The sequence below is a fragment of the Ovis aries genome, chromosome 3 (genome assembly GCF_016772045.2).
Source record: "Ovis aries strain OAR_USU_Benz2616 breed Rambouillet chromosome 3, ARS-UI_Ramb_v3.0, whole genome shotgun sequence".
Lineage (NCBI taxonomy): Eukaryota > Metazoa > Chordata > Mammalia > Artiodactyla > Bovidae > Ovis > Ovis aries.
The window spans coordinates 108,725,423-108,752,964 of NC_056056.1; the positions used below are offsets into that span (position 1 = coordinate 108,725,423).

Consider the following 27,542-nt stretch of genomic DNA (forward strand, 5'->3'; position numbering starts at 1 on the left):
CATTCTGAGGGTTGTCTTTTCACCTTGCGTATAGTTTCCTTTGCTGTGCAAAAGCTTTTACGTTTAATCAGGTCCTACTTGTTTACTTTTGCTTTTATTTCCATTACTCTAGGAGGTGGGTTATAGAGGATCTAGCTTTGATTTATGTCATTGAGTGTCCAGAGAAAGACTTTGACAAAATTCAGCACCCATTTATGATTAAAACTCTTCAAAAAAATGGGCATAGAAGGAACCTGCCTCAACACAGTAAAGGCCATATATGATAAGCCTATAGCAAACATTAGTCTCAGTGGTGAAAACTGAACGCATTCTGCCTAAGATCAGGAACAAGACAAGGGTGTCCACTTTCACCACTATTATTCAAGATAGTTCTGGAAGTCCTGGCTACAACAATCAGAGAAGAAAAAGAAATAAAAGGAATCCAGATCAGAAAAGAAGAAGTAAAGCTCCCACTGTTTGCAGATGACAGTTTCGATCCCTGGGTCAGGAAGATCCCCTTAATAAGGAAATGGCAACTCACTCCAGTATTGTTATCTGGAGAATTCCATGGACAGTATAGTTCAAGGGGTTGAAAAGAGTTGGACATGACTGAGTGACTAACACTTCAGGCCAGTCGTTGGACTCATTGGGAAGGCTGGAGAATCAGGCTTACAAAACAGATAATAATAACTAAGAAAGCATTGCAGGGGCTTCCCAGGTGGCACCTGTGGTAAAGCACCCAATGCAAGAGACAGAAGAGATATGGGTTCAGTCCCTCGGTTGTGAAGATTCCCCTGGAGGAGGGCATGGCAACCCACTCCAGTATTCTTGCCTGGAGAATCTCTGTGGACAGAGGAGCCTGGCAGGCTACAGTCCATGGGGTCACAAAGAGTTGCACATGACTGAAGCAACTCGGCTCACATGCATGCAAGGAAGACTCAGAAATGAAGAAATGTAGCCACGGTCATGCCATAAGCCTGGTTGGTTCAGTTGCTGCCATGAGCATTGCTGTTCCTGGGCCCTCAGTGCCACCATCACAGGCAACGTGATTGCAACTCTTCCTGCTCCTTTGCTTTGATCCTGTAGGAGTCACCGCCCTGGGATGAAGTGTCCACTTGTGTCCATGCTTTAGCTGCCAGGGAGAGTGGAGAGGGAGAGAATTTCATCCCTTCCATTTCTAAGGGAGAGAGCCCTCACTTCCCTGTAAGATTACATGATGACTTATTACCCTCATATAGAAGTGGTATTTTAAATGCCGGAAAGACACAGGAATGACAAATGGCCACTACAAATATTTTGAACTACAATTATTCTTAATAGAAAGGAAAAATATTTCAAACCCTTGCTTTAAACTTCCTGACACATAGAAAAACCAATGCCCAATTTACCTGGCATTTCCCATATGGTTCTTACAAGTAGATGGGGTCCTGCCTCCCAATGTCACTGAGGCTCATACTTGCATCCCTTGTCTCACTGGAGAAAACACTGTTGGTGTCCTACCCATAAACTAGTCTCCTTTTCCTCCTTATCAACCAGATTTTGATTTTGTTTGGGCTGTCATCCATGTCTATATAATCATTTACTTCACAGGACAGAGTCCTGACCTGTGCAATTTCCCCCAAGTGTTTCACTAATTAATTTTGGCTACAGGACATAATACAATTCTGTTAAATGAGAAACATGGGGATTTGATGTAGGATTTGAGGGAGAGTTTTCCTGATTTTTTTCTTTAAATATTTGTTTTTGTTTATTTTATTTATTTGGGTGCACTGGGTCTTGGTCGCGACATTTGGGATCTAGTTCCCTGACCAGGAGTTGAACCTCTGACCCCCTGCAGTCATAGCTTGGAATCTTAGCCACTGGACCACCAGGGAAGTCTAGACTTTTCCTAATTTTTAAAGAGCAATCCTTAGGACGAAAGTCCTTATTTTCCTCTGTGCAGTGTTCCATCTGAATATGATGACTGGAATTGCTTCAGCCATCTAACCCCAAACCTGAAGATGAAGCCAAAACTTAGGTAAATGTGGAGCCAAAAGAATTCCACTGGAAAAGAGCTGCAGCACTATCTCATCTTCTTACAGTAGGAAAAAATAAATCTTGTTTTTGGGAAAAAAAATCATTCCAGGCTGGATTTTTTGTTACTTGCAGCTAAACATCTTTGAATTTTGTCCAACTCTCCCTCCATGTCATAAGGAATACACCATATATATGTTTGATCCTCTGTTTCAGCATGCTGAAGGGCCTATTAGTAGAAGAGTGAGTATTCCATAATTATTTTTGTGTCAATCTTAAAAGATAATAATGCTTTACTTCTTCAGTGCACTTTTTACTTTTCCCCCTGTCTTTGTTAGTCCCACTGGCTTTTATACATAAAATATTATGAACTGTGTTACTTGTTAGCAAAGAAAGTAAAACAAAAAATGGTCTCATACCCAATATGGCGTACACTCTTGATGACATCACAGCCAGCTGTATATATCAATGCAAGTTATATATCTGACAAATAAGCACTGAAATAATAAAGTCCTCTATAAGTGTTTACAGATGGTGTTTGGGGGGAATGTTTTAGGTACAAGAAATCTCTCTCTCTCTGCATTGTTGGCTGTCAGCAGCAAGGCATATTGCGTAAGGAAAGTCAGAAATCTCACAAATATATTGAACATCTACTGATATCAGGCTGGACACATAGGTGCTGGCTGAGTAGGGTAAACGGTAATCATGGGATCCTTACTCTAATGGAGTTAACAGACTATGTGGGCGGCCAGATTAACTAACAAGCAGTTATGACACAGTGTGGTAATTGCTGCTATATGTTGAAACGTGAGAATGTGAAGGGTACTTAACTCAGAATTAGGACGAGAGTGGGAATGCACAAGAAAGGAATCCAGAGGAAACAAAAGTAAGTTTGAGTCCTGGAGATTGAATTGCATTCAAATGGGCAAAGGAGAAAAGAGTATGTAGAGAACCGCATGGGTAGGGAACTAGACAAGGGGGAAAGTAGTCAGTAGGCACCTGTTTCAAGAAAGCTGCAAATGACAAAGTTGAGGCAAGGAGGCAACAAAGTAAGGGGGATTGGAGCAGTATAGAGAGACCAGATCAGGAGAGACACCTTTAAGTTACGTTGAAGTGTGTTTGAATGATATTCTGAATACAGCAGGGATTCATGTATATATTTGATGAAAAATATTTATGCATGACTGAGTGATTTGATTAGATTTTAGAGGGACAAAGCAGAAATAGTAGCAGTAGTCGGTATATCTGGACAAAACAGTGTAGAGTCATTGTCCAACAGGCAAAAGGAAGGGGGAGTATTGGGAGAACGTTTTATCATTGTCTGACTGTGGTGGGAAGGGGAAGAGAGGCATCTTGTTTGACTTTGGGTTGCAGTGAATAGAAGGGTTATTCCTGGGGAAGTGCTCCCAAAAGGAGCTGATACAGGGGAGGGTGATGGGTTCAGCTTTTGAACATAGCTCTTAGTCAGCTGTGTGCCATCTCACAGACACTGGATTTGGGTCAGAACTTGTGTGGACAGGTGTAGGATTTGGAGATGGGCTGGAGTCTCTGAGTGCTGGTGTTTGGATTTATTGAGTGATGATAATAACACCTAGCTCATAAATGTTGTCATGGGATTTAATGAGAAAATATAAAGCAATTTACACAACTAAAATGGAGACACATATTATTGTTCTCATGTACGATGTTCTTTATTACTGTTAATGATGCTTTTTTTTGTTACTCTGTTTTCCAACCTGTAGCCGGAAATGATTAAAAAGATTATAGCAGCTACTGTCTATTGAATAGACATTACTGTATTAGGCATTCTTCACTTTTAAAGATTTTATCAATATTAAATCATTTAATCCTCAGAACACCTCTATGTAGCAGTTACTTTTTTTTCATCGAAAACTGTGCTACTTAATTTTGTGGGTATTAAGATAGTCACAAAGAAGTTAAGTGACTAGCCAAAGATGATTTAACTAGGGAGCATTGGAGGATGGATTTGAACAGACAGTCAGACTTCCATTCCTACACTTTATGTATCACACTATACTTGTGCTTAACATGCTTTTAACTTTTAATCAGTTTATATCGTTAGTTATATTCCTTTAGAATATGATGGCTATCTTTGTTTTATTCTTTTTAACAGCTCTACTGTTTCTGAAATACTTTGTATAGAGAACCCACAATTCTCTTTACAGAGTTAATATTAAATCATTTTTCTGCTTTGTAGTATAATGTCAAACTGATTGACTTTCATACACATAATATAAATAAAAGTTTTCATTTCTGGTTCACAACTCCAGCCGTCTCCATATTCACTGACTTGTAGTTTTGAAAGGAGCTTAAAGTCTTATTCAAACTCATATCGAAAGTTAACATTCATCTTGTCAAGCAGTTATTGTACCACGACTTGCCCGCCTTCGGTTACAGAACCCTCCCTCCACAGGTTGTCTCATTTGCGGTTGTCCTCAGCACACCTTATCCACCACTGCTGCCCCAGCTCCTGGCAGGCCGCCTGGCACAGGCAGAGCGCAGAATGAGCAAAGAAATAAATGATTGCTCATCAAAAAAGCACACTGTTCTTTACGTTTTTCTGTAATTCTACAAAGACAAAGCAAAATTTCAATTCAAAATATGACTATATTTGTGCAAGTGGAAGGCTAAAATAACTGAGGAAAACATTTGGGTTTTATTGTAGAGGAAAGAGATGACATGTGTAGGATTCTAGAAGACCCAAAAACTGGCTGGGTCTGCTGGCAGGCCAAGAAGGCATGAGCTGCCCTGAATACTGAGGCAGGCAAGTTGGAACACCTTCCCAAGCTAGGATGATTGCCATTTCAGCTTGCTTGAAACGTACATTTGAACTTTATTCTAAATTGAGGAGTGAACCAAGAGCTCAAAGTTGATCAGCATTGGGCCCAGGATAACTCATCTCACGAACCATTGGATTTTTGGGGTCTGCCCATGAAGAGAAACCTGTGGTTATCTATTGGCCCTTTCAAGGTCTGTGTAGTATTCCTTTGTTCTCTCTTTTGGATTATTCTAGCAGCACTATCCATAAGCAGAACCCAATAATAAATAGTTCTACTTTTAATGCCTTTTCATTGGTGTTAGTCGCTCAGTCATGTCCAACTCTTTGCAGCCCCATGAACTGTAGCCCTCCAAGCTTCTCTGTCTATGAGATTTTCCAGACAAGAATACTGGAATGGATTACCATTTCCTTCTCCAGAGGATATTCCTGACCCAGAGATTGAACCCCAGTCTCCTGAATTGCAGGCATTTTCTTCACTGTTTGAGCTACAGGGAAAATACAATTTAAATTTATGTTTCATAATTCCTATTTTTCCCCAGTTTAGTCACTCAGGCATGTCCGACTCTTTGCGACCCCATGGACTGTAGCTTACTGGGCTCCTCCGTCCATGGGATTTTCCAGGCAAAGGTACTGGAGTGGTTTGCCATTTCCTTCTCCAATTTAAATGCTTAACAAGTACAAAAAATAATTCTGAAAACTAAATCTGAAATAACTGATTTAAATCCTGGTCTCTGGGATCTAAATGGAAATGCTTCATATGGCAGGTTCAAAGACAAAATTAGGATTCAGATTGGTCATTCACTTGTAATTTTTCAGTAAAGTTATTCCTAACGCTTGATGGTGACGATGTATTTGTGATTGCTGAGTGTTGGGCATTGCATCTCTAGGAGTCTGATTAAGCAGGGGTTGCCATTTGCTGTGCTATGAGTTGCCAAGAAAGCTGAGTCTGTCACAGGTGCTACAATTTGTATTTCAGAAAATTTTCTTCCCCAACTTTAATTATCCCCAAAGTATTCCACTCTACATAAAGTACTGAAAGAAGTCAGCATTTTTTTTTTCAGTTTTAGTACTATGACGTAAATTAGAATTTTGCCTACTACCTACGTGTTCTAGAGATCATGAAATTTCAGATGAATGAGGGGATACTGTTTTATATTGATCTTTCCACTTTGGATTCAGAAAAAATTAATGTCAAGAAGTCATAAATAACATATTCACAGTGACATAAACCATGCTTCTTAGAAAGGAACAGACATGAAACAGAAGTGTATACAGTTAACTACTAGTGATAGAAAATGGCAAATGTGAAGCCCTAGGCTTTAAAATAGTATATAAACTCAGGATTGATTTTTTAAATTAAATATTAATGTGTTTCAAGCTCATGAAAATAAGCATGTATCATTTTATACAAGGCAGCCTGTCCTTTGCAGAGAGACTAGGTAATTGGACAGGTCATGGAGATAGTCATCACCTTTTTGGCAAAACAATCCCTCTGCATTTGTACATATAAGTCAGGTTTTTTGTTTCTTTTTTTCCTTTCCCATAAGATGAAATATGTTTTCAACACTTCAGCATGAAATCCTGATGAGAAAGTTGCCCCTAAATATTTCACTGTATACATAGTTTCTTCAAAATTGCCTGAGTTTAACTTGCTAAATTTGAGGAAGATATTTGACCCTGGAAATCCATAAGAAGTGATGACAGATATGAAAATAAATTTTAAGAGATTAGTACTGTTTGATGATTTAATCAAAAATATGCTATAGCTCACTCTCTTTGGAATATTTTAAAATGAGATTCTTTTTTGGGGGCACGTCTTTATCATTGTGTTAATATAGTTCCAACAATTGGAAATAATTAATTGAACTTAGAAACAAATGTGTTTACTGGAAATTGCTTAGCCTTTGAATTTTAATTACAATTTTATATTCTTTGTAGGATTACTTAACTATTCATAAGTATGGCAATGCGGCCAGAAATGATCTCTGGAATACACTATCAGAGGTAAAGTATAGGAAGCTTGAAAACCAAAACCTCTTCTTGAATATTTGAATTGAGTTTATAAAACATTCATAACTTTTATTGACACTGATGGTTTGTTTTCACTTTTTACGTTTCGCTTTTCTTGATATGCTTTCTTGTTTTATATTTGATGTATTATAAGGATGATGAGGTTTAAAAATTAATTCAGCTACAAATTGTTGATGCCTTGCCTAGTTTCAAATATGATAATACTTCTGAAATCTAATTTTAATATGGTGTCAGATATTCATGTTTGAGTGAAATATTGATGGTAAAGAATTTTTTCTCTATAAGTGAATAAAAGCATTTAATACTAGACACACTGGTTATGTTAATGATGCTTCAAGTACTTGCTTTAACAATAAAATATGTTTTATCCTCCATTAGGTTAAAAATGTTAATATTGATAAAGCTTTCATTTCTATTATATACACACAAAGCTTAAGCAAAGGCAAGAAGATTAATTTTACTAACACATTATGTTAGTTTCACTGATTTTGAGAGTTTTCATCCTGAAATAAGTCATAAAGGTAACCATGAAAATGGTTTAATGTTAATTATGTTTATAATTCATGTTTATAAAATTAATTTATACAATTTTAATTATAAAGGCTTTAAAACGGAATGGAAAATACGTAAATATACAAGAAGTAATGGATCAGTGGACTCTCCAGATGGGTTATCCCGTTATCACCATCTTGGGAAATACAACAGCTGAAAATAGAATAATAATTACCCAGCAGCATTTTATTTATGATATCAGTGCTAAAACTAAAGCACATGAACCTCAAAATAACAGGTACAATTCTTTTTTTTACATGAAAAAAATCCTTTTTTTTTTTTGCACTTTTGCTTTTGCACTTTAACATTTTAAAAAGAATTGATAACAGAATTATGAAATGTACGTGAAATATAGTTTTAATTTCTTTATTTGCATATGATGTTTTCATTTTGAGCCCTTTTTTACTTCCATTTCCAGATATTTTACCTATCAATGTGACAGCGTACCAAAGTTGTTTCACTTAAGAGGGCAGGATTTAAATTATTACGGTCATTTAAAAAAATGTTTTTCAGTCAGTAAGTTGTGTCTGACTCTGAGCCCATGGACTGCAGCACGCCAGGCTTCCCTGTCCTTCACTATCTCCCGGAGTTGGCTCAAACTCATGTCCATTGAGTAGGTGATGCTATCTAGCCATCTCAGCCTCTGTTACCCCAATTCTCCTTTTGTCTTCAGTCTTTCCCAGGATGAGGGAAAAATAAAATAATGTGTGATTTTTTTACTTTTCCCTATAAATGTTTATCGAATTAAATTTAAGAAAGTTAAAATACTTTGAAGTGAATTGAATAGTATTGAGAAAACTGAGATTTATAAAACAGACAATAGAAACTAACTAATCCAGAAAGACCTGTTAAAACCAACAGAAATATAAAAACAAGATAAATAGTGTTTGAACCGAAGGAACTCAAACTAGATCCATTTAGTCTAGGCATCAAAGTCACATAGTATCAAAATATGTTCCTTTCCTTAACTTTTAGTGTTTAAAAACCACTAAATGCAACATACATAGAATTTGATTTGTTGTTATTTTAACTTTCATTTGAAATTCTTATTTCATTACTGAAAATTCAGCATATAGTGTTTCTTTTCTATTTCATGTTTTCCCACTGTTTTGCATTTTATTAAAGCTGAGCCAAGGAAAGATAGTATAACTTAAATCATTGCATTTTCTTTTTTCTAAAGTATCTTGATAAGAAGTCAAGAACTGGGGACAGGGAGGGATGGAGGTTAAATTAATAAGTTAAATGAGGTGTAGACTGTAGACGGGTCCTGCTGTCTCCCATTTGGAATATTAAGAATTCTGATTTGATCATGCACCATTATCTAGGTTATGCAAAGCATGCATTAACTTTCTTTGTTATATCTAAATGGAGCAGACATCATTCTAAGTAGGGTAGCTCCAAGACAGAGTCCACGTAGAAGTGACTGAGAAGTTACAGATGTTTTCTGCTGAGTAAATGGGGAAGCCACTCAAGAAAGTATTGTAAGTTTCCTGGTCAGTGTCCTTCAGTAAACTGCCCTTGCAGTTCAACTGTTTGGACCTGTGGAATACAAGGTACTATTCTGCCACATTGTCAGGGTCAGATCCTGTCAACACTTCTTTACCCAGGCTGAATCACTCACAGCTGCCAAACAGTGCTTCCAGTCAACCACTGTCTGGCCCCAGGTGAAACCCGCTTAGGCATCACCCTAGGCTGCCAGGAGGTACATAAAGAGTACTTGGCTGTGGCAGAGTCAGAGAGACTCAGGCCATGCCTTTGAAAATGATTCAGCTGACACAAGCATCGCTGATGCAGAAAAACGTAGAGGACATGCAGACGATAGAGCAAATTGTGAACAAAAATATTCTGTCAGCCTATAACATGCTCCAGATGTATCAGCTGCGAGTCTGATTCTCTAAAGTAAGACTTTCTCCCAGGATGTATAGGCATATATAGCATCTACAGAGCTTTGCTTTGGCTGAAGTTATGAAATCACAGGAATGTTTTAAATGCTGAGAACTTGGCATAGAAAATATTGAGTGAGATAATGCATGGAATCCCATCAGCCTCAACATTTTTTTTTAATCTATTTTGAAATAATAGAGTTTGTAGTTGAAATTTTAGTATTCACTTTTATACAACTGATTATTTAATTCACTGTAATGTTGTGGTCAATTCTATCTGCTCTTTGTAAACTTCTTAGATCTTCATTATATAATGCAAATAGTTAGTGCAGTAAAACATAGAACTCATTTATGCCAGAAACCCCGTTGAGGATATTTTCTAGGACAGCATAATCAGTTCTTTGTCTTCGATTTTGTAGAGGACACTAGAATACTATAACACGCCTCAGTTCAGTTCAGTTCAGTCGCTCAGTCGTGTCCGACTCTTTGTGACCCCATGAATCGCAGCACGCCAGGCCTCCCTGTCCATCAGCAACTCCTGGAGTTCACTCAGACTCACATCCATTGAGTCAGTGATGCCATCCAGCCATAGAACATTTTAAATGTTTGCACCCATTAAAAAGCAGAGACATTACCTTGCCAGCAAAGGTCAGTATAGTCAAAGATATGGTTTTGCCAGTAGTGATGTATGGATGTGAGAGCTGGACCATAGAGAAGGCTGAGTGCTGAAAGACTGATGCTTTTGAACTGTGGTGTTGGTTGACTCTTGAGAGTCCCTTGGACTGCAAGGAGATCAAACCAGTTCATCCTAAAGGAAATCAATCTTGAATACTCACTGGAAGGTCTGATGCTGAAGCTGAAGCTCCAATACTTTGGCAACTAATGCAAAGAGCTGACTCATTAGAAAAGCCCTGATGCTGGGAAAGACTGAAGGCAACAGAAGAAGGGGATGACAGAGGATGAGATGGTCGGATGGTATCACTAATTCAGTGGATATGAGTTTGAGCAAGCTCCAGGTGATGGTGATGGACAGGGAAGCCTGGTGTGCTGCAGTCCATGGGGTTGCAAAGAGCTGGACATGACTGAGCAACTGAAAAGCAACAGTCATTTTATTTTTCATATGAGGCAGCTAGCTATGTTACAGCAGAGAAAGGAAAGATTTTTATATAATAATTACATAAAGTTAGTTGATGTGTGAAAGTAACATATTTGCTAGTATTTTGATATTTGGAAAGTTGTAACTTTGTGTAGCTTTTTTTTCATAAAGTTAATATGAAGATTCAGTAATGTCTCTCATATGTATGAAGGTTCTTGGAGTCCTGTGCTATAGAGAATTACATTTATCTCCTTTTGTTTTGGGTCTAATGACAGCAGCCTCTAAACCATTTTTCATGGCATCTGCTTGAATGCTTTACTAATACTGGTACAATTAAAAAAAAAAGATTTTTCACTCAAGCTAAAATAAGCAACTATTCTTTTCTACCTTATCATAATCATTAGAATAAACATTGCTTTATTATAAAAATGTGACCTACATGAAGAGAGGTATTCTCAGGGACTATTAAAGGAAAAAATTATCTGCAGAGTCTGTTGAAATATGTTTCTCTTTTCTTCTTAAAATGATATGACAAAACATTCAAGTCAAATTTAAGGGGCAGGTGTACAAGCTACTTTCACACATTCTTTTTTCTAGTTTCTTTTAAAATATAACTCACTGCAGTCTTGGATTTTTTTCTTTTTTTTTTTTTCTTTTTGCAGCACACCACACAGCTTTTCGCCCACAATATAGAGGGTCCCTAGCCTTTTAAGTTGTAATCACAAAGGAACATAATTGTCATTCTTTGATCTTAAAATGAAATTGGTGGAAAGTTCAAATATGTGTTGCTTGGAAAGTTACAAAAAGTAACTTGTAGGGTTGCCATTTCCTTCAGGGGTTCTTCCAGACCCAGGGATCTAACTGAGGTCTCCCGCCATGGACGGAGGAACCTGGTAGGCTGCAGTCCATGGGGTCGCTAAGAGTCGGACACGACTGAGTGACTTCACTTTCACTTTTCACTTTCATGCATTGGAGAAGGAAATGGCAACCCACTCCAGTGTTCTTGCCTGGAGAATCCCGGTGACGGGGGAGCCTGGTGGGCTGCCGTCTATGGGGTCACACAGAGTCGGACACGACTGAAGCGACTTAGCAGCAGCAGCAGCAGCCTTGCAGGCAGACTCTTTAACCTCTGAGCCACCAGGGAAGCCTCATAGTATTTACAGTATAACAAAATGTGCTTAGTGATTTGTAATTTTTATTTTGTCTTTGTGACAACGTATAGATTTTTTGTGTCTATCAATACATGTACATACATGCATATATACACAGACTCACACACAGACACAGAGTCATATAGAATAGAGGCCAAAAATATTCGTAAGAAAAATATAGAGGCTAGTTTAAAAGTTTTACAAAAATGCCCTGATGGTTGTGTCCTGTTACTTTTTTTTTTTTTTGCATCTGAATATTGCTATACAGTGCAGTGTTGTCATTTAGGAAAGTTTCTTGTGTATGGAATTGTCTGTAAACAACATGCAGGTATTGATATTAATCTCTTTTTCTGCACTTTTGAGACTTTTGCAAAGACTCAAATATCAAAACCTCAGTTTTTATTATTATATATAATTTCATTATTTATAAGAATGAAGTTTAAATAAGTATAAAATTAGAAGTATAATTATATTAAGAGCATATAATTTTCATAAATATTTTATGATCATGCTACAAAAAGATACATTTATCCTTGAAAAGTTTTAAACATCTTTAATATATCTTTTGCCCTTTAACTGATACTTATTTGATGTCAAAATTTAGTTGCCCTAACTACATACAGAAGACATATACTAAAAAAAATCTATTTTATAAAGTTAATCTCTATTATAGACAGATATGATTCCCTTTATTTTACTTCAATTCAATCCCATTCAATCCATTTCAACAACAATTTATGGAATACCTTTCATTTCCAGGCTTTTGAAAGATCTTGGGTACACAAAAGTGAGTTCATAGCTTCATTGAGAATCAGATGCAGAGTTAGGTATTGTTGTCTCTTAATTAATAATTTCAATTAAAATGATTCCATACTCTTAGAGAACAGCGATATCTAATGATCGACATCATTATTTTTAGAGAATAGCTATATTTGTCTACATCTAAGTATCTACCTCAGTTTTCTGTATGTCTTCCTCACAGTAAATCCATTTTAAAATATTTCTGGCATATTCTTAGTATCATGTTATGAGTTTTTTTGTTAAAGAGTGCATATGGGTTGTGTTTACCAATGTGTATTCTAAATGCAGTACTATTTTGCTGCTATAGGTTGTTTATTTCCTGACCTGTCTGGAGTCCATTATAGTATAGCATCATGTCTTCCCTTAGTGGGGACTCAAAAATGTTTCTCTGAATAAGCATAGCATATACTTTTAAAATTTAGAATCTTAAACATATTAACTTTTGTTGGAGATAATAGTCAGTATAAAACTAGGAATTTCTCCCAGTCTTCTGTTTGGAGGTTTGTACTATTACTATATTCTATTTATTGTGACTACAAAACATGAAATGATGAACGAATAATCACATTCAGCATGACAGATTTGGAGATGTCCCCCCATTAAAAGGCATATTCATTCTATTTTTAGGTGTATAGCTCTGACATGTTCCCTGAAAAATTCTCCATTAACTCTCATGGTTACTGAGATCATACAGCATGTCTTCCTATAGTTTTCAAGTTAGAAATAGTTTTCACATATTGCATATTGTTGTCTACCCCTCTTGCTAATGATACAGTGATTGGTCAACATAATCTGGCTGTATTATAGGGGGGCAAAATGTAGTCCCCGGATTTTGTTATAAGACTATCCAGCTTATCTCTGGCTGCTCATTTGAAGTTAAATTGGTACTACTTCATGTACAAGTTTAGGCCTCAATTTTTGTCCTATCAAAAGTCATAGCCTACAAAATGCTTCTCTTTAATAGCTGAGACTCATAACTGATCCCTGCATGCTGGTGGATGATTTCACATATCAATTTGGAAAATCCACTTCAGAAAACAGAGCATTAAGTGTGTCTTACAGTATTCTTTGTATTCATCTGGATATCAGGGATATCTGATTAATTTTTCTTTTTGTCCTTACTTTGCTGTGTAACTTTAGGTGTGCTATATTAACTTTTCTTTAAAAAATGACAAGTTTTTTCTAAGAATAGTTAGACAAGTAAATGAGAAGAATGTTGAAATGTAAATACATAAAACCACTGAATGTGCATTAATATAATATAGAATCAAGTAGAAAGAAGTTATTTTAAGACTTTAATCAATATATTATGTGGCTCAGATTTATAGATTTTAGCTACTTTTTATTCCTTATGTAAAATGCAAATCTTTTTTCCCCCCAAGATAAATTGTTTTTCTGGTAGTCCTCCTTTTGTATTGAAATTAAAACTCTTAGAAGTCAAGTCTGCTCAGTGAGTTGAAAGAGTAATTTCATTTTGACTTACTCCTCACATTTATGACTGGGGGATCTTTTAAATTTTCCTAAAGAGAATAATAAAAAGAATCACATGGACGATGTATAGGAAATACTGTTTATTTGTTACAACCATTTTAATTCCTAAAGTTTGTGTTTTATTTTGCAGCTACCGGTGGCAGATTCCATTAACTATTGTGGTAGGAAATAGAAGCCATGTGTCTTCAGAAGCAATTATTTGGGTGTCTAACAAATCAGGTAAAACATATTTTCCTCTGAGGAACTACTTGGTCTCAAATAAATGTTTAACAATGTAACTTCTGGTTTCAGCTGTTACAAACATGTGAATGAAAACAAATTAGAGAATATAGAAGAATAATCTCTATAAAATTAAGTATAGTATAGTTTCTACATAGTCTAATTTCAGTCTATTGATATAATTATTAAATTTGTGTTTTTGACTGTAAAGAGAAAATTAAAAACAAAATTCTTGTAGTATTAGTTTTAACTGTTTTAAACTGCATTATTTTGTAATCCCAAATGTAATTAAATTATAACCATAGTTCCCAATAGAGCAGTATGTCAAGCACTGAAACACTGGCCACATATTTAATTCCACTTTCCAGCTATCTTCTCTTTATTAGACTGGCCCTTTATATAGAATGGGTCTGGCAGTAGTTTCCATAAAATTGGATAATGATAGAGCTGGATATGAGAGGCCTTGATAGCTCATCAAACCATCCTTTTGGTAGGGTTAATGCTCAAGGAGCAGAGAAAGATGAGATTCTATTCTGTTTCTAAATATCTTCAAATAAGATAGTGACCTATTTCAGTTCACTGCTGCTGCTGCTAAGTCGCTTCAGTCGTGCCCGACTCTGTGCGACCCCATAGACAGCAGCCCACTAGGCTCCTCTGTCCCTGGGATTCTCCAGGCAAGAATACTGGAGTGGGTTGCCATTTCCTTCTCCAATGCATGAAAGAGAAATGTGAAAGTGAAGTCACTCAGTCGTGCCCAACTCTTAGCGACCCCATGGACTGCAGCCTACCAGGCTCCTCCATCCATGGGATTTTCCAGGCAAGAGTACTAGAGTGGGTTGCCATTGCCTTCTCCTTCCAGTTCACTATCAGAAAGCTATTTCTTGAAACCAGTCCAAATCCTTCATGCTAGAGTGTGAACCAGGTCTCTTTTATTTTTGTTTTCCACTGATTTGAAAAAACCAATTATCATTTTTATGTAACAGCTCATTTAGATATAAATGGTCAAGTATTCCACATTTTGTTTTTCTTAGTTTTCTCATATTCTGCTAATATATCTTTTCTTACTATTTTATAAGCATCATTTTAAACAAATCTTTTCTTGAAATAAGGTGAAGTATAAATAAATAACAAAATACTGTTTCTTCCCCTCAGTCTAGCTATTATACAGGTCAGTTCAGTTCAGTCGCTCAGTCGTGTCTGACTCTTTGCGACCCCATGAATCGCAGCATGCCAGGCCTCCCTGTCCATCACCAACTCCCGGAGTTCACTCAGACTCACGTCCATCGAGTCAGTGATGCCATCCAGCCATCTCATCCTCTGTCGTCCCCTTCTCCTCCTGCCCCCAATCCCTCCCAGCATCAGAGTCTTTTCCAATGAGTCAACTCTTTGCATGAGGTGGCCAAAGTATTGGAGTTTCAGCCTTAGCATCAGTCCTTCCAAAGAACACCCAGGACTGATCTCCTTTAGAATGGACTGGCTGTTATTCAGGTCAGTTCAATTCAGTTGCTCAGTCATGTCTGACTCTTTGTGACCCCATGAATCTCAGCACCCCAGGCCTCCCTGTCCATCACCATCTCTTGGAGCTCACTCAGACTCACGTTCATTGAGTCCGTGATGCCATCCAGCCATCTCATCCTCTGTTGTCCTCTTCCCCTCCAGCCCCCAATCCCTCCCAGCATCAGAGTCTTTTCCAATGAGTCAACTCTTCGCATGAGGTGGCCAAAGTACTGGAGTTTCAGCTTTAGCATCATTCCTTCCAAAGAAATCCCAGGGCTGATCTCCTTCAGAATGGACTGGTTGGATCTCCTTGCAGTCCAAGGGACTCTCAAGAGTCTTCTCCAACACCACAGTTCAAAAGCATCAATTCTTCAGTGCTCAGCTTTCTTCACAGTCCAACTCTCACATCCATATATGACTGCTGGAAAAACCATAGCCTCGACTAGACGGACCTTAGTCAGCAAAGTAATGCCTCTGCTTTTGAATATACTGTCTAGGTTGGTCATAACTTTTCTTCCAAGGAGTAAGCGTCTTTTAATTTCATGGCTGCAGTCACCATCTGCAGTAATTTTGGAGCCCAAAAAAATAAAGTCTGACATTGTTTCCACTGTTTGCTCATCTATTTCCCATGAAGTGATGGGACCGGATGCCATGATCTTCGTTTTCTGAATGTTGAGCTTTTAGCCAACTTTTTCACCCTCCTCTTTCACTTTCATCAAGAGGCTTTTTAGCTCCTCTTCACTTTCTGCCATAAAGGTGGTGTCATCTGCATATCTGAGGTTATTGATATTTCTCCCAGCAATCTTGATTCCAGCTTGTGTTTCTTCCAGTCCAGCATTTCTCATGATGTACTCTGCATATAAGTTAAATAAGCACAGTGACAATATACAGCCTTGACGTACTCCTTTTCCTATTTGGAACCAGTCTGCTATTCCATGTCCAGTTCTAACTGTTGCTTCTTGACCTGCACACAGATTTCTCAAGAGGCAGGTTAGGTGGTCTGGTATTCTCATCTCTTTCAGAATTTTCCACAGTTTATTGTGATCCACACAGTCAAAGGCTTTGGCATAGTAAATAAAGCAGAAATAGGTGTTTTTATTATTAGGGAGATATAAATGGTCAAAATACATACACACATAAATACAATAAAAAGGTTTTACAGCAGAATCTAATCTGCTTACCAGAAACATAAACTCTTGTTTTGACAGTTGAGTTTTTATTCAAATGTTCATGTTACTGTATTTTTACCACATATTATGAAAATATGTGCTTTCATTTATATACATGGTGTGTAAAACATTCATATATAATGCAATGGTGCATTGAAAGACTTACTTTAAACATATTGGTGAATCTCCTTTTAAATTATTTGCTATAATCTATTCATTTCTTTGAATTAGCTTTTATACCATGCTCTGAGTTCACACTTACTGTATTTTCTTTATGCTTCTCTGTTACCTTCATGTAGTTGTATTATTTATCTACATAATTTATTATGAAATGATGAGTGAAAGCAGTGAGCTCCTATTGTAATAATTCAGCTATTAAAATGAAGTCTTCGCTCTATAGGATTGCTAGAGACACAAAATAGAAGAGTTTTCAGAAATAAAGTAAAAAGGTAGAAGGTAGAATAGAAATGGGAAATTAGATACTGATTATGACCAATCTAGATAGCATATTCAAAAGCAGAGACGTTACTTTGCCGACTAAGGTCCGTCTAGTCAGGACTATGGTTTTTCCTGTGGTCATGTATGGATGTGTTGGACTGTGAAGAAGGCTGAGCGCCGAAGAATTGATGCTTTTGAACTGTGGTGCTGGAGAAGACTCTTGAGAGTCCCTTGGACTGGAGGAGATCCAACCAGTCCATTCTGAAGGAGATCAGCCCTGGGATTTCTTTGGAAGGAAAGATGCTAAAGCTGAAACTCCAGTACTTTGGCCACCTCATGTGAAGAGTTGACTCATTGGAAAAGACTCTGATGCTGGGAGGGATTGGGGGCAGGAGGAGAAGGGGACGACAGAGGATGAGATGGCTGGATGGCATCACTGACTCAGTGGACATGAGTCTGAGTGAACTCCGGGAGTTGGTGATGGACAGGGAGGCCTGGCGTGCTGTGATTCATGGGGTTGCAAAGACTCAGACACGACTGAGTGACTGAACTGAACTGAACCAGTGTCAGGATCAGCCCCAGCTTTCACCTTTAGACAGTGCAGGGATTCAGGGCAAGTCTGATTCTTCTTCAGCTCTTTTCTCAGGGTCCATTTCCTCTAACTCCCTAGTTATTTCTATGGTGTTATCCACGATGTCCACAGATTATCTACAATAGTATCATGACCTTTATTTTTATTGAAGTTTGGTTGATATACAATGTCAGTTTCAGGTGTACAGGATAGCGATTCAATATTTTTGCAGATTATACTCCATTTTGGGCTTCCCTGGTGGCTCAGTGGTATGGAATCCACCTGTAATGCAGGAGACCTGGGGCTTGATCCCTGGGTTGGGAAGATCCCCTGGAGGAGAGCATGGCAGCCCACTCCAGTGCTCTTGCCTGGAGAATCCCATGGACGGAGGAGCCTGGAGGGGCAATGGTCCATAAGGTCACAAAGAATTGCACATGACTGACGTGGCTGAGCACACGTGCCCACACACTCCATTCTAAATTATTACTGTCATGGCTTTTCTTGACTGAAGACCACAGGTTGTTGTATTGATATTTGAGAGATTGTTTTTATTTATAGTCTTTTATTGTTAATCAGAAATAATAACAACATGATATTTCAAGCCATAGCTTGCCTAAAATGTCCTCTGTGGTCATACATTTGATTGTTATACACAGCTGCATAGTTTTGTGCAATGCATAACTCTAGGAGATGATATTTACATGGACTGTGATATTACTTCAGCTTCCCTAGTGGTTCAGACAGTAAAGAATCTGCCTGCAATGCTGGAGACCCTGGTTCAATCCCTGGGTGAAGAAGATCCCCTGGAGAAGGAAATGGCTACCCACTGCAGAATACCATAGACAAAGGAGCCTGGCAGGCTGCAGTCCACTGGGTTACAAAGAGTTTGGACATGACTGAACAATGTTATTACTTGCAAACCCCTCACTCCATAATTGTGTAGTGTGCAACCTATGGAGTGAAATGTGTCATATTCCATTAAATCACAGCAGAGGCTTCTGATTGATAAAAGGTAGTCTCAGTTGAATGTGGAGGCTTTTGTTTGGAATTTCATACCAACTAAATGTTTCTTGAAAACTTTATGAATACATACATCTGGAAGAATTTTACAAGTGGGACATAAAACAAAGGCAACCTTTCTAGTTTCCCTGTTTATTCTCATTCTCAGTGTATTTAGTTCTGTCTTGAACTCCTTCATTCTGATGACAAATAAAAACAGAAGCCAGTCAAGGATTAGGGAAAAAAAGTTAAATTTGTATCCTTTTAGATCACCTTTTATCCTCAAAATATAGTCAACCAATATTAATGAAAAATGTTTCTTCATAGATATGGTAAGAACATATTCTGATCAATTCTTACCAACATTTGTTAAACATTCGACTTTTTAATTATAAGAGATCGATGCTTTTATAATTTTTCATCATCAATAATATCAGTTTGATGTCACATGATACTAAGGTCAAGTTATTAGTGAACAAAGTTAACAATCATTATATGTTCTTGACACTTCAGTTTTTTGTTGTGTTGGGTGGTTATCTAATTAATTCCAAGCTAAGGCACATATCATTTTAGGTTAAACATAGTTTTAAAACAAATTTTCGAATTATGAAAGTAGGTAAAAAATTTTTTCTCTTTTGTTTTTACTATGAAAATGCTGAGAAAGCAAACATTTATACATAGTAGCCCTCATATTGACTGACTATTAACTAATGTATAGTGGAAGGAAATACACTTAATGAGAAATGTTAGGAAAGAAAAAATTCAAATTAGAAGGGAAATTGATCCTGAAAATCAGAAGTAAATATTAAAAATAGCATAATGCTTCCCTTAAATATCGGCTCATAGGATTCTCATAGCCTTTAAGGTATTTTTTTTTAATCTCTACTTTCCAAATGAAAAAATTAAGGCTTGAGAACTAACGTGCCCAAGTGTCTTAGGAGCTTGATTTTCTTTTCTAAGTGTGTGTATGGCACACATGCACACACAGGATTTTAGCGCTTTGGCGGGCTACTTTGCAGATCCGTCAGTTTCAACGCTTGGCCGTAGAACGCACATGCATGGTTCTCTATCATCTCTTCAGAGCATGATCAAGTTTGATTCTCACAAGAGGCCGATGAGAAAACCAGGGTGTGTTATTAAACGTTAATTTTCACGTGGATCCCCTTTGCATCCTGGTTCACATTTTTGTTTTAAATTCTCATTGTTCCGCAACCAGCCAATATTGAGCAGAAAGATCTGATCTGCTTTCTTTTTCATTCCAAAAGGAAGAATAAAATATAATAATATAAAACATTATAAAATGCCAACTACTCTGTGCCTTGATGTAGTCTAAATCTTGTACCATTTTGGATATATTCTAAATATAAATTTTAATTGTTATTACTAACACTTGAAATATAACATCCATGCTTTTTACTATGGTTCTCATCACACACTGTACCTCATTAGACCATTGGAAAAGATCTCTTTAAAATTCATTGCTTGCCATTAGTTAATCTGAAGAACATTTTAGAGATATAATTAAGTAAAATGAAAAAGATATTTAAAAATCTATTACAAAATCTTTTGGGGAATCATTTCTCCAAGGATTTCATTTATAGCAAAGGTGTAAAAATATCCATGAACAATAATAACCTTCAAGTTTTAGTTATTAATTTAATAATAGACTATTTAAAAATAATAGATGCTTGCCTTTTTCTCCTCAGATAACACAGAAGGTGTAGGGATTGTTTTCTGGTTTTAATTGGTTTCTATTCTACCTATAAGTTGTTGAATTCAAAAGCTCAAAAAACTAGAAATAAGTGCGTTATATGAAGGTAAGTTATACCATCTATATAAAATGTCAGGAGGAAGTAACTTTATTTATTTATTTATTTTTAAATTTTTTTTTAAATTTTTTAAATTTTAAAATCTTTAATTCTTACATGCGTTCCCAAACATGAACCCCCCTCCCACCTCCCAGGAAGTAACTTTAAAAAACAGATTTAATATAGAAATCCATGACCATTTCAAAGTTGTAAAAAGTTTTATCATATGTTTATTAAACCCAATGCTTTAATATTGTAATTTCTTCAAAGAATAATCACTTGCTAGATAAAAATGATTAAACTTGTTCTTAAGCCATGTGGATTCAATAATAATTTTTAAATGTTTTGTTATAAATGTTTAAATGTTTTTTTATAAAAAAATCTTATCATTCCTAAAGGGTTAGGGTTACTCAAGAGAAACAATATCACCAATATTTCAATCAGTTTTTCTTCAGTGAATTCAGACATGATTAACTAAAATCTGTATGAGAACTAATTTTATATGCTGTTTTTTAGATTATTTGTTTTTACTTTTACATCTGTAAAATTGGGTGACATTCTAAAGCTTCACAGAAATTGTGTGGGTAAATATTACATCTTTGAAAAATATGCAGATACAAAGTATTAGAAACTTGGAAAGTTATAAATATTTTAGAGTAATATCTGACAGATTTAATTTTCTAAGTACCACAGATTAAGCTGTGTAAAACCTCAAACTAATAAATTATCCCCTTTTGCCATTGGATCCTATAATTGGAAGGGTCCTTAAATGGCATTATTTGGCCTTTAGGTTATAAGTAAGGAAATTGAGAGCCAAAAACAATCAATGGCCTAAGTTCAAACATTTTTATATTGGAGAATAGTTACAACAATACAGGTTTTCAGTTCAGTTGAGTTCAGTTGGTCAGTCATGTTCAATTCTTTGCCACCCCATGAACTGCAGCATGCCAGGCCTCCTTGTTCATTAGCAACTCCTGGAATTTACCCAGACCCATGTCTATTGAGTCAGTGATGCCATCCAACCATCTCATCCTCTGTCGTCCTCTTCTCCTCCTGCCCTCAATCTTTCCCAGCATCAGGGTCTTTTCAGATGAGTCAGCTCTTCCTATCAGGTGGCCAAAATATTGGAGTTTCAGCTTCAACATCAGTCCTTCCAATATATATAGTAGAGTTTTAAATAACTTCATATATTATGCTACTTCTATGAAGCATGAGTCCTGACGGCATCAGCAACAAAGTAATTATAACTGTAAACTATGGTTTTAGGAAGTCAATAAAGGCTGCCATTAAAAGTGAATGAGTTCCCTGTATCATATTTGAAGGGGTTCAATATGTTAAGTTATAAGATTGCTCTTACTGGCTTCCTTTAATTGAATTAACCAGTGAATGCAATCAAGTTACCATTTTCCAAAGTGATTCTAATAAGCAAAATTTATTATCTGTTCTAATTATATGTAGAAATATTAGAGCTTTAAATGAGGTTTTTTTCCAACATGATTGATGATGCTGGAAAATCTGTTATTCATTAGCACATTCAAAAAGCACAAGGAAAAGTGTAAGAAACAACAGTGACTTTCAAATAAATGAGCCCTATTGTTTTAATCACTTTCTTCCTGAATAAAATAAGTAGATTATGCACCGGAAGCCTGTTTTTTTATTCCAACCACAGATACATAGACAATCTAAATGAAAGCCACATGAATGCAGTAGTAGATTCTTGGTTATATTTATCTTGAGAAAGATAATTATATATACATAATAGGGCTTTATCAAGAGTAAAAATGTTAATTATAAGAAAACAGTTAATTGAGTAATAATGAATAAGAAACTAAAGGTTTTCTAGCAAATTCTAACCATAGTGATTAATTGCATAATGAGTAAAGAGTAGATTCAATTAGGTATTTAGAATGGTGTCCTCTTTTAATTCTTGGTACTGTGACATTTGATATTAAGAAAGCATAGTTCCTTCTATTTTAACTCATAAAATTGAAAATCTCTCTTACCCCTAAAATGCTGTTTTCAGAACACCATAGGATAACTTTGGACAAAGGAAGCTGGTTGCTGGGGAACATCAATCAAACTGGCTATTTTAGAGTCAACTATGACTTAAGAAACTGGAGATTATTAATTGATCAATTAATCAGGAACCATGAGGTAAACTGGACTTAATCATCAAAGATCTGTTTAGACATATGAACATCTGCCATTTTAATCCTAAATAACTCCATTTTTTTGTATTTTTGTTTGTTTTTTGGTTGACCTCATAGGTTCTCTCTGTCAGCAACCGAGCAGGTTTGATCGACGATGCCTTCAGCCTAGCCAGGTATGTTTCCCTGTGGATCTCCACAATAAAACTAGTACTCTTAATACTGCCTCTGTTAAGCTAAATAGTATATATTTTTTGAATCAGAAATCTTTTAAAAATAATTTCTATCTCACATCCTTTGTGTTTAGATATAACCAGTGTCCCAAACTCTTGATCAATAGTAGCTGTAGGGTATTTCTGAGCCAGGAGAAGCTTGATCAATTTTTGCCACAGGTTCAATTTAACACTCAAGATTAATAATCTCTTTCCAATTTCATTAATGGAGTCTACAAAATGACCATTGTGCCATATTTAATTTTTCATGGAAAGTACCTCAAGCATCATCAATTTTTTTTCCTGACATATACTAGTATATCTTTTTTTAATGAATTTTTGAATGTGATTCATTATGAAAAGCTTGTGCTGCAAGACAGAAATAAATATTCTACTGGGTAAAGCTGTTCTGAACAAAATATATATCAATCTTAGAGCAGAAGTTTTAGTACTAGTTACAGTAATGTTTGTTTCTAATAATCTATTTTCACAGTTATATTTATAATGTTAAAAAAATCACATATTCCTTTGAAGAGTCATTAAATAGCTATTCTTTTAAAATAATGTTGATCATAAACCCAAGTTTTAGGCGAAATAGTAAAATAAACTCAGTTCTTTTGATATTTTGTGTTGCTTCACATCCAAATATAGTTTTATTTTAATAATATGATAAGACTGGACAAAAATTTAGAAACGATACAGGTGGAGGAAAGTCATATATGGGGATAACGATTCAGTAAGATATGAAGACTTTCAAGAAAGTATTAGATATGACATGAAGATTATTTTGACAGAGGAGTTTGGAGAATACAGAAAGCCAGTAAGGGAGTATACATTGCCCTGAAAGAGAAGCAGGCAAAAGAGAAACATGTTAAGGGTTCCCCAGGAAAAATTAAGGTACTGGAAGGTAACTAATATTACCAGTTAATTAAACATTTAAAAGATTCCAGACACTATTTTGTTTTACATATAATAATGTGTATAATTCTTACAACCTTATAAGTAGACCTACATTATTATTATTATTCCCGTTTTATAAGTGAGGAAACTGAGGCTCGGAGAGGTCAAGTAACTTATCTAAAGTCACATAGCTAGTAACTGACATGGCCAGGGCTTTGCATATATATATATATATATATACATATTTGCATATATATATATATATATATGCAGTAATATCAGAGCCAGGTAATATAGGAAGATTGAGAGGGGGATTTGAAACAATAGTTCATGTGAATCTTTATGGGTTTGAAATGACAGTGAGAAAGCAAATATATAGTGACATCCTAAAGAGAGAGGCAGATGGAAACTGAAAGGAAAGGAAATTTGTATTAAATAATAGAAGCTATTTTTAAATGAAATATTTTAATTTTAGTAGATGAATTTTTTTTCAAAAATTAAATTCTTTGTTGAACATTGCTTTAAATAACAACTGTGGAAGCCTTAAATGTTTGCAAGTAAACAATTTCATTATCATTTATATATACTTACCAGGGAAATATGCAAATCTCATTGAATATATATTAAAATTTGTTCTATTGATCATGAAATAGGTCTCCTATTAGCATGGAAGTAAATAAACCCCAAGGTAGATTTATTCTGCATTTACGTGAAACACTCTGCAGTTACTTGGAGTTCTTCATGTTTTAGTGTATGCTAGTAAATGTTTCAATGGAGAAGGAAATGGCAACTCACTCCAGTGTTCTTGCCTGGAGAATCCCAGGGACAGCGGAGCCTGGTGGGCTGCCGTCTATGGGATCACACAGAGTTGGACACGACTGAAGCGACTCAGCAGCAGCAGCAGCAGCAGCAGTAAATGTTTCGAAGTTTTGCTACCAGCCTATTTTAGCCTTCTTTCAGTTTCCTGAACATATTGCAATCCTTTTAGCTTCTTTATAGGTAACACATAGAACAGTAGCAAATATTTATCAATAACATGTTCCAGTTACTGTACTGAGGCTTTTATGACTGATTTTGTCCAGTCTTCTTAGTGAACCCAGGGAGTGGGTGTGATTAATACAGCCGTGTTATAGCATGTTATAGACATGGAGGCTGAGAGGGGTTAGCCTCTTAGTTAAAGGTGCACAGGTTTCAAGTACGGGATGGGAGATAACATTCACCTTAAGACGTAGCACAGCAGAGCCTGTGACCTTAGGTCAGGATGACTTTGCCCATTACATGAAATTCTTCTCTTCTCCCCTTGTCTGTTGGGAACATTACTATTCACTTAATTTTTTTTTTTTTCATTTGCACCACCTTACCTGAAACCTGCCTGTCCTCCCCAGCAAAAATAGGGTGACATCTGTGTATCTCTGTGTTGGCAGTTGTCATCTTATACTTCAACTACTTTTCTGGGTCCCTATGATTTTTGAGTGATCGTGAGGGTAGGGGTTGTCTCATCCTTGTGTGACTACTGCCTAACTTAATCTTTGGTACTGGATTATGCCAATATATATTTGTTGAATGAATTGCTGATTAATTATTGATTACTCAGACCATAAACTTTCATGCCCAGTATTTTTTGTGCAATTAAGTACACATATTCTAGGTATTTGTCATGGTTGTTTTTTAAAAAAATATGAAAACTGCAAGAATGCATTCTGGTTGTACTGATTCAAACAAGAAAGATAACAATGTGAAACTTTTGTTTTTCTCCTTCTGTGACCTCCCATAGCTTTTATCCTCAGATAAAATTGTTAATATTTGATGTATATAAATCTGGCCCCCTTTTTTTTAAAACAATTTCTATACAGTTTAATTTTTTATGTGAACAGAAATGTTCTCTGGCTTGTTTATAAAAATAAGTCTGAGGAGCTTTATTCCATTTTTTCTAAATTTTCATTATTAAAATCAAGACTGCACTGAAAATCCTTGAACAGTCTTTTGTTGTACATATATGTATTTTGGTACGATTGATTCTTGAAAGTGGAATTTTTGGTTTAAAGAGTGTAACATTTTTGATAAACATTGCAAGTTGTATTCCAAAGGATTCCCAGTAGAACCCTCCATCAACCATGTATGAGGGGGCCCAATGCCCTCATACCCTACAGGATAGTAAACAATATATATCTTTTACATTTTTGACAGTATGGAAACAAAGTTTTTTTGAAGTTGTTACAGAACTAGTTAAAATAACTTGTACATCTTTTCCTATACATCTTTCATGCGTATTTAGTTTTCTTTTTTTAATTGTTACCCAGTTAGAAGAAAAAGAAAAGTCTAATAGAAGATGGGTGAGGTGTTTTTCCTACTCTTTCCCTATATATTCTGGATGTTTTGAGGTTTAAAGCCTTTTTGTAGAAGATGATTTTACAGTATTTTCTCTCAATATTATGTCTTTTTTTGTTTAACTTTGTGATATATGTCGTCATCTCAGTGGTATTTACGTGGTATTCCATTTGTAGCTCTGTTTCTCTGGTTCTGCTTTCCATAGGAGACCCTTGCTACATGAACATTTTGAAAATATTTCATTTTTTTATTTGTAAGCTATTTTATTTTTACACCTATTTTCTCAACCCCTTCTTCTCTAATGAGTTTTAATGTATAGCATAGCTTTCCTTAACATTATACATTTATAACCAATTATTTAATCCTGTTTGTTTACTTTTTTTATTCATAAATTTGAAATGATGTCTTTATCTTAATGCTAATATTTTTATTTTAGGGAATTGATTCAATTCTATTCAACTGGTCTCTGTTCATTTTGGCACTAGTACCACGTTGTTCTGATTAGCTTAGCTTTATAGTGTGTTGGGGAAGGCAATGGCACCCCACTCCAGTACTCTTGCCTGGAAAATCCCATGGATGGAGGAGCCTGGTAGACTGCAGTCCATGGGGTTGCTGAGAGTCAGACACGACTGAGCGACTTCACTTTCACTTTTCACTTTCATGCATTGGAAAAGGAAATGGCAACCCACTCCAGTGTTCTTGCCTGGAGAATCCCAGGGATGGCAGAGCCTGGTGGGCTGCTGTCTATGGGGTCGCACAGAGTCAGACACAACTAAAGTGTCTTAGCAGCAGCAGGATAGTGTGTTGTGGTTGGTGACATTTCCTCTTGTTCAAAATCTTGCATATTTTTTCTCTTAAGTATAGATCTCAAAATCAATTTGACAAAGCCATTAAGAATCCTGCTGTAGTTATGACTGAATGTGCATTGGATTTATGTTAATTTTTAAAGAAGTAGCATCTTTTCAAATGTGAGTTTTCCAATACCAAAACATTTATCCTCACTTATTTAGGTCCTTAGTGAAGTTCTGTAGCTTTATTTACATGAGTTCGGGTAATGCCATGTTATTCCCTCATTTTTTTTAATGATATATGCTTATATAGGAAATGGCACTGCTTTTACACTTACATGTTGTGATGTTCATTCCTTATGTGTAAGGAACGAATCAGTTGCCTTGCAAATGTCATTGTATTATGACCTGAACTTTGGAATTAGTGACTAAATGCCTAGATATATATATATTTTTTGTAAGTGGTCCTTCATGTTTATTGTCGGGCTTTGTTGTGATGAAGCATTGCTAGATCGAGAGATATAAAAATGAACAAGGTACAGTTCTTATTTTCAATGAGTTCATGGTCTAGCAGGAGCAATACACTGTAGACAATAAACTATACTCAGTGTGTCAATATGATGAATAAAATATTATGAGAGTGTCGGAAAGTAAAGAATTATTGTGGCC

At 36.0% G+C, this 27,542-nt stretch overlaps 1 protein-coding gene across 1 annotated transcript in view; it reads left to right on the forward strand.

Annotated features, from left to right (window-relative positions):
- The window catches only part of TRHDE (thyrotropin releasing hormone degrading enzyme), a 459,653-nt gene that overhangs the window by 338,163 nt on the left and 93,948 nt on the right, over positions 1 to 27,542 (forward strand). The window contains exons 8-12 of the mRNA XM_004007369.6: positions 6,731 to 6,796; positions 7,426 to 7,613; positions 13,928 to 14,016; positions 22,522 to 22,652; positions 22,766 to 22,821. Coding sequence (XP_004007418.3) covers positions 6,731 to 6,796; positions 7,426 to 7,613; positions 13,928 to 14,016; positions 22,522 to 22,652; positions 22,766 to 22,821 — 530 coding nt within the window. The remainder of the gene's footprint in view (positions 1 to 6,730; positions 6,797 to 7,425; positions 7,614 to 13,927; positions 14,017 to 22,521; positions 22,653 to 22,765; positions 22,822 to 27,542) is intronic.